This window comes from Strix aluco, chromosome 4 (genome assembly GCF_031877795.1).
Source record: "Strix aluco isolate bStrAlu1 chromosome 4, bStrAlu1.hap1, whole genome shotgun sequence".
Lineage (NCBI taxonomy): Eukaryota > Metazoa > Chordata > Aves > Strigiformes > Strigidae > Strix > Strix aluco.
This window is the reverse complement of record NC_133934.1, coordinates 27619341-27636323: the sequence shown is the minus strand read 5'-3', so window position 1 is coordinate 27636323 and position 16983 is coordinate 27619341. Positions and strand designations below refer to the sequence as shown.

Sequence of the window (16983 nt, the reverse complement as noted above, 5' to 3'; positions counted from 1 at the left end):
TATATTAGAACCTCTCAAAGCTTTTTAGAGACTCCTACCACGCTGCATGTTTTCATCCTGTAATGAACCCAGCACAAGGACATTATTTTGTTTAAAGGTCATGCAAAGCATTAGCTGAGTACACTCTTTAAGAAAACTACTTCATAAATGCACCTGGTTAGACTATTTCATAAAGGCCCAGTGTTGCAAGGTTTTGAGTACATGAGCAATGATCTCATACAGTTACATCAATGTAACTGATCAAGTTTATCAGAGATAGATGAAAATAATGCTGTTCTGTAATGGTAAATATTACCCCTGGGCAACTAGGCATATGCTAGAGCCAATGTCTGCAAATGAATGGGTACTTTTAAAGTGAAAGTGGGATGTTTTAGTCCCTCACACTGGTTGTTCAAAAACTCCTGAAACAAAATACGTCAGAATCTTCTTTTTTGGAGTGTGTTATGGCTGCCTTTCTATCTAGGTGCTCTTTATAGCTCTCTTCACTGTGATACTGCAGAGCAAAATGAACGCTGAAGACAGAATTTATTGTATTAGAAAGTAAAATACCATGTCACGTACATCCAAAACATGCTAGACATAATTACATTCTTCATTTAGTAATAACACTCTTCTAAAGATTACATGAGAATGCCCCTCTGACCTTCATATTTTTATAATTGTCCCACACTACCTTGCTGTAGAGAGGACAGAAAGAAAACAGATAACACAATAGGTCAGATTATTGCAGAATAATCCTGATTTATAGTATAACATTATTTGGCACTGTGGTTTTTTAGTCAGAAGAGGTTTGTGGTTTGCTTTTACTGACTAGATGGTAACATGATGGGTTTAAAACTACTGAAAAAAATTCTGGGCAGTATCCTTGCACTCCTAGGGTCAATAGCAAAAAAAGGACTGTCACGTCCAGGATATCTAGGATTTCTTTCTGAGCTTTTCTTTTTACTGAAGGATGTGGAAGATGTCAAAAGAAAGTTTTCACAAAAGTATGAAAAAGAAACTTCTTTGAGAACTCAGGAAAAGTGATTTGTGATCAAAGTCTAAACTGGACAGTGTTTCATGAATGCGTTAAAGCCTGTAAGGTTCAACAGGCAGCCAGAATGCTGTGACTTCTAACCTTCTAAACTGGCTCTGTAACCTTACAGTGAAACTTCCTACAGTTTCAAAGGCATTCTAGAATCAAAGATTTAAAAATCCATCATGCAGGTTATTTTCATTAGTTTTCATTAAAACTATTAGATTTAAATCTAAACCATCTGATGCCTTTACTGCAAAGTTATCCTTTTACAGATGGACTAATATCCTCCCGGAATCACTGGCTGAAGCATGCAGTAAACTCCATGAATATCCTGACAGTCACAAGTTTCAAGCCTTACCTGTTGCTGGAGTTGTTCGATATTTGGTTATTACTCAAAGAGCTGAGACTCTTAACCAAGGACTAGGACAAGCACCCACCCCAGTGTCAAACACCAGACATGGTTCTGTAGAAAGCATGAGCTTCTTGATGTCCTAGGAGAGGTGTACTTTGGTAGCTAAATACACTTTATCCATAGTTTTAACTCACAGGCCAGATCTTTCTTCCTTTGATTTGTACAATGTTCCCTTACATTCTTCTCTACTCACAAGTAGTTCCTGACTCCAGTCCTCAATGCTGCAATCACACTTCATCCTCCTTGGCACACAGTTGTCTACGGAAGTGCCATTGAAAAGCACAGGAAATTTATTTTTTTTCTTGGTTGAATGTTAATCTAGTAATGGCCCTCCTGATACTGGGGAAGACACTGGGAAGAGCTATTACAGAAAGGAATCCTGCTCTCTCCCAGTAGTCCTGGGAGAGAATATATTCGGCAAGCTGTGTAATCTTCAGAGATTTGGCTGTCAAACACTGACTGCACTGGGAATCTGCAAGCTCAGATGTTCAGAGTCCAATTCGCCAATTTCAGTTGACTTTATTTTCAGTTTCTTCTGAGCAATGTCATAAAGCACCACTCTGACGATCAGGCAGATCACCTACATCTCAGCAAAGGCTCTGCAGCTTCTCAACTAAATGATCAGTTAATAGGAGTCCCCCACCACACACTATTTTCTCTCTCTTGTAAGGCTGCCTGCTCATATTTGGGAGCAGTGAAATCAGGGAGAGACAAGAAGGCATGGAGATCTGTTTCCAAGCTCAAATCTGCTACGCTGCAGGACAACAGATAGTGCCTGTTGTACTGCCCTACTGCTACAGAGAGAGTGACACCTGCTCACTCTTTTCGAAACAGGGAGCTGACTCTTGCACTATATTGATTTGTTTAACACCTGCTTTGGGTGGATTTCAGATTGATGATGCATTTTTGGTTTATGATTTCCTTCTCTTTACTAACATTTGAATACTCCTGCTACCATAGCTCCCGGTGGTATCTATATCAATAGATATATAAATTGCTTGGAAACTGACTGCTGGGAAAACTGAAAGCATTTTGGACAGAGATTCTCCCTATTCTTCCTCCTCTTTCTCCCAGAACCATGTATCTAATTGGATATGAGTATTTTAACAATGCTATTGGAAAAGTGTCTGCAGCTGTTTTAAATTTAAACTTCAGGGCCCACCATCCAGTTATTTCATGTTTACAGTGTCATAACATCTTTAAAATTGGAAGTGTTAAAGCCAGCATAAAACAGAGGAAAGCAGCAGCAAATTATACTATTGCTATCAATGTAAATCCATATAACTTAAATTTTCACCAATTTTTTAAAATGAAAGTAATCACTGAACAGCAGGATTAAATGGTCATGATGTATAATTAAGACCTGTGTATGCTACTTGTCCTTACTCTCTTAGCATTTTTTTACATGGTTTGCCCTCACAGAAGAAACCAATCTAATATAAACATCTGCATTTTATTCTCTTCTGTGGTTTTAATCTAGTATTTGCATAAGCGTGTGATGAGCCACAAAGAGGCCATCTGGTTGGCTACGCTCTTCCTGATCCATTTTATTTATGTGCCAACAATGCTTGCTCCCGTGCCATGTTCCTTGTGTGACAAATCTGCTCGCCATGATATTATACTGAAACTACCAGCACAACTGCTTTGGTTTCTGTCTGCTGAGCAGTGGGTGCTTGTGTGTTTGTTGCAGCTTCACAAACATCAAGGGATGCCTGCAGAATGCTACAATAGCCTTGAACCCACTATGAATGCCAAGTAGTCTGGCAAGAGTTCAAATCTGCTCCTTGCTTTCTGGCAGCTTTTATTTCAGGCATGATGTTCTTGCTCCTGATATTTTCTACAGCTGTGAGTGACTATCAAGAGAGTCACATACAAACCTGGACTTTCATGTTTTCCTTTAGCAGTCTGCTTTTGTCTGACTGCTCTTCCTGTTTAACCCATGGTAGCATATGAGGTCCTGTGGGTACAGCAGCTAGGTACTGGCAATCCTGTAAGAAATTGTCTCTACCATGACCTAGATCTACTACTTAAGACCACGGAAGCCCAAGATGATGGTCATTTCAGCCCAACTTTTCATGGTATTGAACACCTTCTATGAAAGGCTAAGCACTGTTGTTAACTCTATCACTGAGGCCAGGACCACACTGTAGTGGGGCTGACACTACTCAAATGAATATCAAGAGAGAAACTCTCCTGCAAACAGCTCAAATCACAAAGAAATGGAATTAAAGCAGTCAGAAAGTGTTTATCCAAGGTCACACAGCAAGTTCCTTGGCACACTTAGGAAGAGAATATAGGTATCTCACTTTTTCACACTCCTGTAAAGGTGATAGTACAAATAAATATGCAATCCCCAAGCATGCATCTCTTGCTATGTCATAAAGTTACCTTAAAATCCATTAAAAAGATAAAAGAAAGCTTCCAAAGTTGAGAATTTGGAAGTCATATGTGACAACTCCTACAGAAGTATGTGGCACAATTAGGACAGCAGAGGTTCCCAAGGATCTCTTCTCACATAGCCTCTCTGTCTATATCCATCCCATCATTCTTAAGTGCAAATTGAGTTATGGGAAAGTGTATTTTGGGAAAAGATAAAGAATAACTTCCCTTCCCTCCACATGTAAAAAAAAAAAAAGCTATGATGCCCATGATGCTCACCTTCTTCTCAGAAAAGGATAATGAGGTGGATTTTAAGAAGTACTGATAGGTTCACTTTTGTTTACCAGAAGGAATGTTCCTTACAGCACATTTAATAATATCTGTACTGTCTGTCCAAGGCCAAGCTAGAAAACAGACCAAGAACTGACCATAACTACATTGCACCATTGTGGACATCTGTAAGTAGGCTGCTTCCAACTACCACAGTTTTCTTCAGGAACTAGTGTGCCTGATGTGGGCTGTTTGATGCTGCCACAAGGTGTTACAGAATGCATACATGTCCTTGCAGATTTCCATTGCAAGCAACTGTGGGTTTTGGTATATGCTATGGAATTATGTATCCCTAAGCCTTTTTTCTCCAGTGCCCTGAACATGAATCTAACAGTGTATAAATGAAATTTGAGTAAAGGATGTTTAGGCTCAGGTGTAGAGCTGGGTCTACAAAGAAAAGGATATCTAGATGTAGCCTTTATTTGTTACACTCTGGATCTGCTTATTTTCTGTTTGTCTGGGGTTTTTGGCCTTCCTATGCTTTGTTTATGCACTCAGGCATTGCTACAGCAACTGAGTGAGAAACTAAGAGGAATGCCTTCAGGGGTTTCTATAAATCAGCCTAGAGGTTGAATTATCTGATGTGTTTTGTGGTATGTTCTATATGTTTAAATATCCACTTCAAGGGTTTGAGGTTTCTTTTATTAACGTATCTGGCCTCAGGGAAGGAGAAGTTTTGTCTTTCGTAATCATAAAGGATGCACACAATATAAATTTACACTGGCTTGTACAGATCAAATACATTCTATAATGAAAACTTCACAGCCTGTTTCCACAGGTGATCTATTTTTAAGCCAGAGCGATGGGGAACAGAACAGTTAAGGGCAAAGCATCATTACATAAACAATAGCAAGTAGAAGACAAATCTTCATATCTTGCAGTGAGATAGATAAGTACATGTGAACACTGAATAGTCTTTGCTGGCTTAGAGTATAGGCTAGTTGATGTTTCTGATGTCACGTATGGGCAAACAAAAGATTCGTTGGTTTCTGTTAAACCACACAGAAAACTATCAGGAATTTCACTGGGAGTACTTGAAATCTCAGCAAAGAAAAGTCAAATAATTTAAATAAACTTGCTCTGGAGATGTATTTATCTGAGAAGATTAATCAAGCCTAACATGAGAGATTTCAAACTTTAGAAAATAACAATGAGTTGACATATAATTTTGTAAATTTCTTACTCTGGGAGGCTACTACAGTGGACAGTTGGTATATCGTAAATAATGGAAGCTTCTGTCTTTAAAGTTCTAATAAGCGTTTATACCATTTTGCAAGAACAGATTTCAGTTGGGTGAAGTGGTCTATACAACTGAAAGCCGTTAGAGATGAACTGGTGAGATAAGGCCACCTCATCATAGCTCAGTCTAATCCATAAAACTATGAAGTAGTATACATAATATTTTTGACAGACGAATAGACTTGTAATCAAGGTCTTTTACTAGCTCAACATTTCAGCTGACATTGCAAGGCTTTTTCTCCATCTGAAATAACTTGCTCTTCTCTGTGGGTGTGCAATTTTTCTGCATATATTTTAAAAAATTAGGTTTCTGTCCTCTTTTGTGCCAAAAGGTAGTGCTAATAAATTAATGCTAATAAATTGCTATCAGTTCCACCAGAGCTTCCACATATTTCAAAATACACATTGAAATCAAAGAGGAAGCTCAAACTAGTGTCATCTAATCTTTAAAGCATAATATAGGCATACTGTTTAATTTACACCTTTGCTGGAAAGCTGACTGGCTTGCTTCCGTTTTGCAGCCCTGTCATGCACATTCCAAAGAAGTGATGATCCAGAAACAAACATTGGATTCCTTAAATATAGAGCACACTCTCAAGTGTGCGCAACTGTGCATACTCTCCGCTTAAAAAGCTGCAGAAGCCTTTTCTGACACGTTTATATCAAAATGAGAATGGTGGTATGCAGAGATGGAAACCGCCTGAGCGACACAGGCTGCATTTACCATAGAAGAGGCGAAGGGATGGAGCTCATACACTTGTTTTCCAAAGGAATGAAATAAATACAAGGGCCAGTTGGTTCTGCTGGCAGATCTTGTGGGGGAAAGGGAAAAAGGATAGAGACTGCTGGCCTTCTCTTGCAATAATATTGCAAATGGATGGGGACTGTTACAAAATATAGCAGTTGAGTTTCCTACATTTGGAGGACATCTGGATGAACTGTCTGTTGTGTAACTAAATGGTTAAATGTGTTTAGCTTACCATCGAGGCTTTGTAGAATAAAAACTGGAGAATTTATTAAGTGATGGTAAGATTTAATAAAACCTTATTCCTTATCTTTTTTCAAAAATTAATTGTACTATAAACTCAAAAAAGGCTTTTTCTTAAAAACAAAAAAAAAGGGGGGGGATATTAAGCATTCACAATAACTCAGAGTACACAAAAGTATACCAGGAATACAGCTACTGATTTTGTTGCTGTGCTGTTTTGTGATGTGGACAGTGGTCTTGTTTGTAAAATAACTATTCACAATTTTAAACAGCACTTGGCAGCATTATTTTAGCATCTTCTCTGCTCAAGTGGGTAAAATTCCAATTGCCCAAAGGCATTGGTAATAAGCACCACTTGCCAAGGATCTTGCAGCCAAAAAAAAGTTCAGACATAAAATGGGATTTAAAAGTGGATTTAAGTGACAATCCTATTTGTCACAAGCATTGCAGTGATTTGGGGGAAAATGCATGTTGACTGGCATGCATATAAATTTATAGTGAGTTTCACAGTCTGGTTGCAGTCTTTTAACAATAGTGTAGCTGCTATGATTGCAAAAAACCCCACACGCAAAATCCTTTTTCATGAAAGGGTCCTATTTATGCTGGGAGGGTTATATATATGTTGAGTCTCATAAATGACTGCTTCAGTCAGGCTTCAACAGAATCTCAACAGAAAACTAAAAGCTGTTTCTTAGAGAAAGTAATGCATTGGCCAAGCCTCTGCCCACGGCTGACTGACCTACACTGAGTATTTCTTAGAACTGGATGAGCAGTGCATGTTCCTTCCACGCATTTGTTTCTCCACTAAAAAATCATGAAGAGAGATCTTTCTACAATCTTTGTTTCTGGTTCAGCAAAAAAAACCCCAAACCCAAAAAAACAAACAAAAACAAAACCACAAACAACCCACAGATTGCTGCATAGGATGATGCAGAAGAGCATTCTCCTTTGGAGAGGAGTCTCCAGGAGGTTTTCTGGCCCATGGCTTGAAAAAAAAAAAAGCTGCATTTATTTCCCAGTGTAGTCTTTTGTGAAGCAAAGTATTCCTCTTTCCTGGTAGCTGAGCTCAGCATTTAAGAAAAACAAATTCTTGGTTCACTTTTCTCCATGAATGACGTGCTGCCCGATCGATTTACACAGATTAAATTTATACAATTTTATCAAACAAAAAGACTGTGTTGCTATTAAGACTAGATATATCTTATTTTCTCATGCCATGGATGTATGCTCTGTAAAGAAATCTGCAGCAATCCCACATCTGTAATCTGACAGTGTTATGTATTTTCTGGAGGACACAATGGTGGCCTTTAGTGAACATGTCAGCCTCAAATCCTCTCAAGATTCATGGGACAACAGTAGCTTTATTCTATTTCATAACTTCCATCGTCCTCTAGGCAGTCAGAATGCTCTATGCCTGACTGAAATGGATGCAAAACGTAATTACATCAAGAAGACCTACCTCCAAATCCTATCACCTATTTTCATCTCCATCCTGTTTTTGCTGTGGCTGTTTTTACCGAGATGTAGGGACAACATGCCAGAGACACACTGCTCAGCCTGTTGCAGTCACCCAAGTGTCACGTCTAGGAGTAAAACTGCCGCTGCTGCTTCAGCCCGAGGCATCTGCAGCTGGGACCTCCTTTCCACCAGCCCACACAAGAGGAGAGCCTGGATTCACACTGACTCAGGGCTGTCAATCTGCAGCACTCTGACTTATGAGAAATTAAAAATAAAAAACTGGGCGAGAGTTTGAGAGCTGCCTGTCAAGCAGAGAGCGGCACCAACCCTCTATCCCCCTGAACGAGGGCTTGAGAGCAACGTTTCAAATTCCCTCTCCGGACGAACGCCTCCCGCCCCCCACGCCGCCCCTCGCTCCCTTTACACCTCGCTAACCCGCCTGAGAGACCAAGGCACGGCAGGAGCCCCCTCTGCAGATGAACAAGGCCCTCCGCCCCCGACCTGTCCTGTCCAGGCCGCCGCGCTGCACTGGCCGCACCGCCCCACAAGCGTGCGTCCACCCGAGGGTCGCCGCCCTCCGCAGCCCACCTCGCCCCGCCCGGCCCCCACCGCTGCCCGCCCCGCCGAGGCTGAGCTCCACCGCCCCGGCTGCCGGGGACGGAGGCACCGGCCGCCTTTCTCCGGGGGTCATCCCCCCGCCCGCCCCTAATGCCGGGCAGTGGCCCGGGGCTCGGCGCGTTCCATTCCCCTCGCGTCACGGGGTGGGGGGCACATCGGAAACCCTTCGCTCCTTCCAGCAGCGGGACATAAACCGTCCCTAGCGCCGGTGCGCTGTTAGGCGTAGCGGCCCGGCACAGCCTGAGTCCGGGGGTGGCGGGAGATGGCGGCGGGACGAGGAGGCGGGGAGGGGGGGCGGAGTTGGTAGGTTCCGGAGGGGGCAGGCGACTGGCGCCGCGGCTGTCAGTTAGGAGCGGCGCCGCTAGCGGAGGGAGGCGCAGCCGGGGCGCGAGCTGCCGCCTCGGGCTGCCGGAGGAGGAGCCGCCGCCGCGTCCCGTTGCTGCCGGTGCCGCCGCCGCCGCGGCTGCTGCTGCTGTTGCTGCTGCTGCTGTTGCTGCTGCTGCTGCTGCTGTTGCTGCTGCTGCTGCCGGGACCCGTCGCCCTCGCCCCGGGGCTCGCTGCGGCGCGGGGCGCGCTCCGGCGTGCGGCAGGTGCAGGGCGCGCGGGAGGAGTCGGCCGCGCCACCGCTCCCCGCCCGGCGGCGATGCCGGCGGTGCAGAAAACGGTGTCCGAGATCCGCTCCCGTGCAGAGGGTAAGTGCCGCCCGGCGCCCGCCTCTCCCCGTCCGCAGGGAGGGACGGGGGGAGCCCGGCCGGGGCTCCGCGACCCTCCGGCGCGGAGCCGCGGCGGGGTCTGCGCCGCCTGGCCGGGAGGGGGCGGCGGGGAGACGAGGCGGCGGGACCCGGTATCGCGCCAGCTGCTGCAGCGCCGCCCGCCGCGCCGCCCCTCACCGCGGCCTCCGGTCGCGCCGTGCCCCCCCGCCCCACCCCCGGCGGGGCTGAGGCGGCGGGCGCTTGCCACGGCCGCGCATCGGGCGCCGCGCTGGGCGTGAGCGTTGCCGGTGGTGTGGTGTGCTCCGGGCGGTCTCGTGGGTATGGCTGCCCGTTGTCTGCCGGGGGGTGGTGAGCCCCCGGGCAGTGGTTCACGCGTCAGCGATGGCAGCGCTTCAGGGCGAGCGGTTGTTTTGTTTCCCCCGGTGTGTGTGGCTGCACGGCCCGCCGGTCCCGAGCGGCGGAGGGGCGAGGCGGCGGTGGCTCAAGGCCTGGGATGGTCGTCCCGGGAGTAAGTCGGGGTACCGCTTCTAGGTGTAGTCTGTAAGTGTACGCTGGTCGTCACAGGTAAACGGTTCTGGTACGGGGAACGTGCCGGAACGCTTCAGACCGTGCTGCTGTTTCATGCCTAACTCAGGGTTAGGGTTGCTCAGCCTTCGGATAACGACACGTCAAGAACTGCTTTCTAAAAAGAATCACTGCAGTGAAATTACCTTAATGTCATATATATATTGCATGCAAAAGTAAAATTTGAAACCTCTGATACCAAAGCAGCAGTCTGTTGGGACAGCTTATGATTTTCAGTTGCTGTGGGTGATGACAGCAGTGTCACTGTAATGACGCATACTCCCTGAGGCAGGTGTGCGGGTCTTAGCCCTTTGTCTGAAAGTTTTTGCGCTTAAACCATTACATCAGGCTGATTATTTTTTGCTTTGTTTGGCTATATAAGGGAGTAGAAACTTTCTCCCTGTATCTTTCTTTCTTCTTCCAAACAAAGGGTTTTTATTTTTTTTGTGTGCTAGGAGGACATGAAGGAACATAGATTGGATGTAAGCTCTTGGTGTTCTTTTCTGTTTCTCCCGTGTTACATGCCTTCCTCCCCCAAAAGTGGGTCTGTGGGAGGTCTGGCTCTGCCTCTACCTGGGAAATGTTAGCTGGCCAAGAACTAGAAGAATAAAGCTTTCTGAGAGGGGAAGAAGGTACACCCTTCCAGGGACACGTTTGAAATGCGTTTACAGCCAGAGCAGCCGTGCGGCTCTACCCACAGTGATAAGACACATATGTTAAATGTCTAAATTTTCAGTGCTTAATTTCAGTTCTTTTCCAGCCATTCTTTTCCAGACAGTTGATTTTCACTGCAAGCTTAGCACAAATAAACTGAAAAAAATGATGCTCTCTTTAAAATGATCTAATTACAGGAACCTTAATGGTTATTAAATGAACAAATATGGTGTTCTCTAAAGGTGAATGTCTAAGATGTGCAGATGCAGTAAAAGGAAAAAAGTGTAGCTTATTTCAATAGTGTTCAAGGTTGGATGACTGTAAAACAGTTGAATACAGGGTTTAAGAGGTTTCATAAAAAAATACTTTCTTTAGGACTGAAAATAGGTATGAACCTTCTTTTAAGAAACAACTTTTGGAAAGTGACATGATAGTTTTTCATCATAGCAATGATGTTATTGACTCATACTGTACTATATATACTACTACCCAAAGAAAAATCATCAAAAAACTGTACTGTTTTCTTAGATTAATGCGATGCTTACTAGTTCATTTTATTTATGTTCAGTTCAGTTTGTTTATACTCAGTTCATTCACAACGAAAACAATTTCAATGAGTCTTGTACTTCCTTTTTTCTTTTTGAGATAATGGCTTCCAATCTAGTTAGTCCACACATTTGGATTGTGTGCCTGGCATTTGTAAACAGTTCTTCATAAGTAAATGTTACTGTTTTCTAAAAGAGAACTCCAGAGTTCTGCAGTGTGGGTCTCATCCCTAGCATTTGAGAGTGACATAAAGGAACCATAAAACCCTAGCTCTGGCCTTCACAGGAGCCTCTTGGATAAGCGCTGTGCAAAGTGATGATAAGACTGCCTTCTGAGACCTCCGCCAAAGTCCTACCTACAGTGCAGAGTAGGAAATTCTTGTTATTGGCAGCGTCCCTGTGTGGTCTTTGGAAGTCTCTGGCACTGCTGTAATCACAAACAGCAGCCTACGTAAGTGCTGTTGGGGCATGGACCATCCCTTAGAGCAGCCGAAGACTTGTGGGGATCTGGTAGACAAGCTTCATGTTACATCCCTTAATCTAGGTTGTTTGGTTTTTATTGTATCTTTGGGGTTAAAACATAATTTTTCTTTTCTCTCACTGCAGCAACTAATTTCTGCTTCAGAGACCTTTTCCATGGATCATGAGCTACCTTATCAGTCTGGACTGTCTTGACATCTCAGAACTAAGCTCTCTCTGACATGAAGAGATAGTAATACTGTTGTTAGAGAAAATCAACTGTTGTGCTCAAATGAAACTAAATCAGAACAGTCAGGACAGTGCACACAGCTGTCATTCCCAAGCGTTGGTCTAGCAGTCACACAGAGGAATTGACACTACAGTCTGTAAATTATTACAAAATAAAAATTGTAGGTGTTTTAACATCTGTAAGACAACATGCTACCTGCATAGAGAAAGGAATTTGTTTAAAAAGAAACTATTTTCATGGCACTTTTCTAAACCTGTGCAGGTTCTCGTGTTCTTCATGGCTGATAAAAGATAACCAGGCATGCTTAGAATCTTTTTTAAATAGAATTTTGTGCCTGTTATTCCTGTTGCGAAGAGGAACACCTGCAGTTCACCACAAGCATAGGAAACACAGCAGTTCTAAAGTGGTATGTGTACCAATAAAGTCTGGTATGGAGACATGGCCCTCCTAAATGAATTTAGCAAATCTCTACCTGTGTTTTTACCACCAGTAACCTGAGTTCAGAATCCTGCCGGGGCTTCAGACATTTGGTGCTGTAGAAATAGCATTGGTGTCAAGTATTCTGCAGTTGCAAAACACATGGGGAATCTTTGAGTAGTGTAGTCTACATCTAGCCTTATTAAATACAGTAATTAGCTATGGTTGTTTTAGCTATATATAATTACACAGTTAATATATACATCCATGAAATACTATGAAATGGAATCATTCAAAGTGTTTTGTTTCTTTTGAGAGACTCTGGGAGAGTGGAATTGTGGTTGAGAGTTCTTACTAGGATTCTCCTGAAGATTAATGCTTTTCTTCTGTGTGTTGGTGGAGTTCAGTGAACTATATAAGGTCACTGAGAAAGGGTAGAAATGTGAGGTGCCATGGTGCTGCCTAGCAATGACAGTAGGTAATAACTAGTTCTTTATATTAGTGGAGGTAAATGCCTATATGAAAATTAGGTGAAGCTGAACTTGTGCAAGATGAGATGACTTTAATACCTTCTTCATCAGTGACGTAGAGGGGTCAAGTGCACCATGCGCAAATTTGCAGATGACACCAAGCTGAGTTGTGAGGTCGACATGCCCAAGGCACAGGATGCCATCCAGAGGGACGTTGACAGGCTGGAGAAGTGGGTCCATGTGAAACCTCATGAGGTCCTACAAGGCCAAGATCCTGCACCTGAGTTAGGGCAACCCCTGGTATCAGTACAGGCTGGGGGATGAAGGGATTGAGCAGCTCTGCCAAGGACTTGGAGGTACTGGTGGATGAAAAGCTGGACATGAGCTGGCAATGTGCACTTGCAGTCCAGAAGGTCAGCTGTATCCTGGGCTGCATCAAAAGAAGCGTGGCCAGCAGGCCAGGGGAGGGGATTCGCCCCTCTACTCCGCTCTGGTGAGACCCCACCTGGAGTACTGCATCCAGCTCTGGAGTCCTCAGCACAGGAAAGACATGGACCTGTAGGAGCAGGTCTGTTCTTTGACTTTGGACACAGGTTAAAGGAAATCCTGAACCAAAGCCTCAGTTAACTTACTGGGGGACTTTAAAATTTGTGGTGGTTTGTGCTTATCGGACAGTAACTTCCAGGTTCTGTGTTCTTCTAGCAAATAACTTTCAGAGTGCAGAACAAAATATTATGTACAGTCATTCTAGTATATGCGACAGCTTTGTAAATGAACTTTTTGTTTAGGGTAATAGTTGCATTCCATTGATATCAAAGCACAGTCTTAATGGTTTTGGCCCTGTAGTGACATAAAATAGTAAAACAATCAAAATGTATTATCAGAAAGTGTGATTCTGAGTATTAAGAGGAAATTAGTTTTGAAACTTGCCATTGCTATGTCATAAATTGTCAGAGTAGTAATGATGTGTTGGCATTTTCTATTATTTTTAAAGTGCTGACTTACAAGTTTTTTAAAGTCAGATGCCTTTCTGTCAGTGGTGACATGTAAATATGTATGTCATATAATCTGTCTGATAATTCAGCTGTGGTCAAATATCAGTTCAACTCTGGTTAAATATCAGCAATGTTGCAAGCACAGCAGAAGAAGAAAAGTCTTGGAATGTATTCATTCTACATTCTGAATGGCAGGTCTTACTAGTACAGCATCACAGTTCCTGTCTGAAGTGTGATAATTGCTGTTTTGTTATATATATATAAGGCTTCAAAATTGTTACTAAGAGGTAGTTCAGAGTTTGTTGTGATGTTAAATTGTTGTGGCCTTTAGGCCAGAAAGAGTGATGCTACTTTTAAGCCCTGGAATGAAGCCTTTCTGACAGGTTAGTGCAATGAACAAACAAGTAAGTTAGGTGAACATCAGTTTAATACCTGTAACACAGCAATAACTGCACTTTTTTTTTAAAAAAAAAAAAGAGTAGAATGTTTCATCTTAAATTCTTACTCTCATTCTTCACACTATTTTTTTGTAATCAGATTTTGTAACAGCAGATGCTTTGCTATTGTTTGTGCATGTTTTGTGAGTTTTTATCCTTCCTGTCTGGATTCTATACTTCAGGTTTTATATTTTTGTCTTTGTCAACTTTCTGAATGTTTGGGTCAGCATTCTTCTGTTGTCTTGGAACCTTCTAATGGATTACAGAAGGGCAACCAACTCTTCAATTTTTGCATCTTCTCAAACACTCCTTCATCAAAAATGTAGCTACTTTCACCAAGAGATGATCTGGTGAAATTTCCCTTCCATTCTCAAGTATGGGTATGCTTTTATTGTTCCTGTGATTACTTGTAGGCAATATTTTTGTGACAGACTGGCCTCTGCTTATTTGATTAATAGGCTGAGTTCATACAAATTGGCTTGATGCCAATAGATCCTCACTCTTCTGGAGGAAGAAATATAGCACTTAGTAGCTTCTTTTTTGTGAAGTGGTGAACTTTTATGTAGACCTGCTGCACTGATATGTGAGACTTTTTCTTAGGTTATCTTTGGTTTTTAAAATTTCATAGGGTAGCTCTTAAAAGTCAGGGCGTAATGTAATGCAGTTAGACTCAGGTTTGCAAGTGTGGTTTGATAGATATCCTACTTATATTTGAAAGTGAATAGTTGAAATGATACGCATCTTAGATGTGATTTCCTGTAAGGTACCAGATTACATCAGCGATTGTAATAGTGGCACAAATCTGCAGTCTTGATTTCTGTCCTCTCAGATATAGATTGGTAGGCATTTCAAATGAATGTACAAACTACCACAGCGTTTAACATCCATCCTTGTTGAAAAGTATATCCCTTTTTTCATTTTAGTTCCTGACGTTATTTTGAGTCATTTGAGTACCAACCAGTTGATGTCAAATTCTTTACTCACCTTATGTAAATAAAACAAATTGAAGATTTCCTTGCAGGTTGTATTTGAAAGAATGGATATAATTAAATAAAGCTTTTGATGATTTAATCTGTTTATGCTAGATGGGTGTGGGCGAGACATGGCACAAATTGGAAATGCTTTATGATAGTTTTCTGAAGATGCAGAATACAAACAAACCCTGGGAATGCAATAGATATTTTAGTTGCAATTCTAGTGAATGCATTGTGGGGAACTCCCAGCCATGCTCAAAGTGATACCTATGAACATATGGTCCTATATCTGACAAATTAGTGGGATATTTCACTTACAAACTGTAATATATAGACTTTAAAAACAAAACAAAACCCCTGTTGTAGGGTAGGTCTGCCCAGCACACAGACCAGGGCACTATAGTGTCCCTTGAAGACATTTGACATGCTGAGAGCCCAGCAGCAGTGCCTGACCTTTGGCTTGCCTTGCAGCTGTGTAGACAAGAGTTCTCTTTGACCTCAGGCAGTTCTGAAAATCAGCAGCTACCTGGCAAGAAGAGTGTGCCCAATTTCTGGCCAGGCATTGGGTATCTATTAGCAAGCCAGGATAGATGCATTTCAGCAGAGGAGCTGAAACTCAGGTGTGCTGACTCTTGGCTGAAGTTCTTGGGTAGATAATGCAAGCAAGACGTAATGGTATTGTTGCAAAGAGTGGTATACGGATATTTAAAGACATGGCATTGTGAGGAGGGTAGGATGTAGAAGCTCTGTAGCCAGTGCTGAATTAGTTTTTTTTGTTTTAAACGTTCTTACTGATAATTGTATATGAAAGCAGAGCATTTCAAAGAATATTTTATGTCTCTTGTTGCTTGTAAAACATCTTATTCATTTAAATTAAGCATACTTACCATTTGAGACAACATATTAACTTTGGTAACGTGTAAGCTTTTAGATACTTTTATGTATATACATCTATAGACAAACACGGAGGAAAAATTGTATCACCTTGATACTGAGCTCTGCGTAGTCTGTGTACTTTTAAGTGACTGTATTCTAAAGTTTAGGCAGGGAGGTGATGGAACATTTGTAACCTTTAAAGCTTTCAGGGTAGTATAATGCACCTAGGGCAGGAGAGCTGGTTTTACTGAAGCTGCAGAGTATAGAGGGCTACATGTGAGGCTCAGAATGTAACTCCTAAGATTGCTTTTCAAGTGAAAATTTAAAATAGTGAATTCAAGGTAGTAGGAAGTGAGGCAGTGAATGTTTATGAAGCTCTTCAGCACCTTTTTGCTGTCATTTTGATTAAAGGAGGACAAATAAATGCTGTAATACTGATATATGAAAATAAATGTCTATAGTTTCACAGTCTCTTTTAACAAATAGGTAATATATAGTGTTTAATGCCTGCTAACATTTGCTTTAACTCTATCACTGTCAGTATTCAAGACTTATACTGGCATGTTTTATAACAAATGCCTTAAAATTAAGGTAGTATATGCAAACTCTTTATTTCCTGAACTTAGGCTAGGTTGGTATTTTAACATGATAGTTTCCAACTTTTCCATCCATGTGCTCTCACAGGAACCATATTTCATGTTTGCTCCTTCATCAAGCAACTGGAAAGTAAATGTCCTACACCCGGAACGAAGGTGTGCTTGCTGTGTGATGGCTTTGGGCTCAGTCAGGTATAAACATGTGATTGGATGTGCACCTGTGGCTTGGCTGAAAACCTAGTCATCTTGAAGATCTGCCTGTATCCAGTTGTGTTGAAGGGATACACACTTAACAGAGTTGTGTGCTGGAGGTCGTGTATAGCCAGTTGTGCGATGGTTGTCACTCCAAGGAAAGGTAATGACAAGAATAGGAAATGGCATGCTTAGTCTGCCACGTGTGCCCATGTGGTTTCCTGAGTCAAGGAGTATTGTGTGAACACTTGTTCAGGTGAGCCCAGTCTGTTAGACTGGCTGCCGTTCCTCTGAAGGGTCTTTTGGAGATACATACTGAAATTTGAATAGAAGTTTGTTGGATGTGTGCCTTTCACTGGGGAAGCTGGAAGGAAGGGAGTAAAGAAAATGCAGTGGAAG

The 16983-nt window shown here is 42.5% G+C and overlaps 1 protein-coding gene across 4 annotated transcripts in view; it reads left to right on the top strand.

Annotated features, from left to right (window-relative positions):
• The first annotated feature begins 8829 nt into the window (after positions 1-8829).
• ATP8A1 (ATPase phospholipid transporting 8A1) overlaps positions 8830-16983 on the top strand; it is a 130161-nt gene continuing 122007 nt past the window's right edge. For all 4 annotated transcript variants that reach the window (XM_074822428.1, XM_074822426.1, XM_074822429.1 and 1 more), the window contains exon 1: positions 8830-9134. In XM_074822428.1, coding sequence (XP_074678529.1) covers positions 9086-9134 — 49 coding nt within the window. In that variant the 5' untranslated portion in view covers positions 8830-9085. The remainder of the gene's footprint in view (positions 9135-16983) is intronic.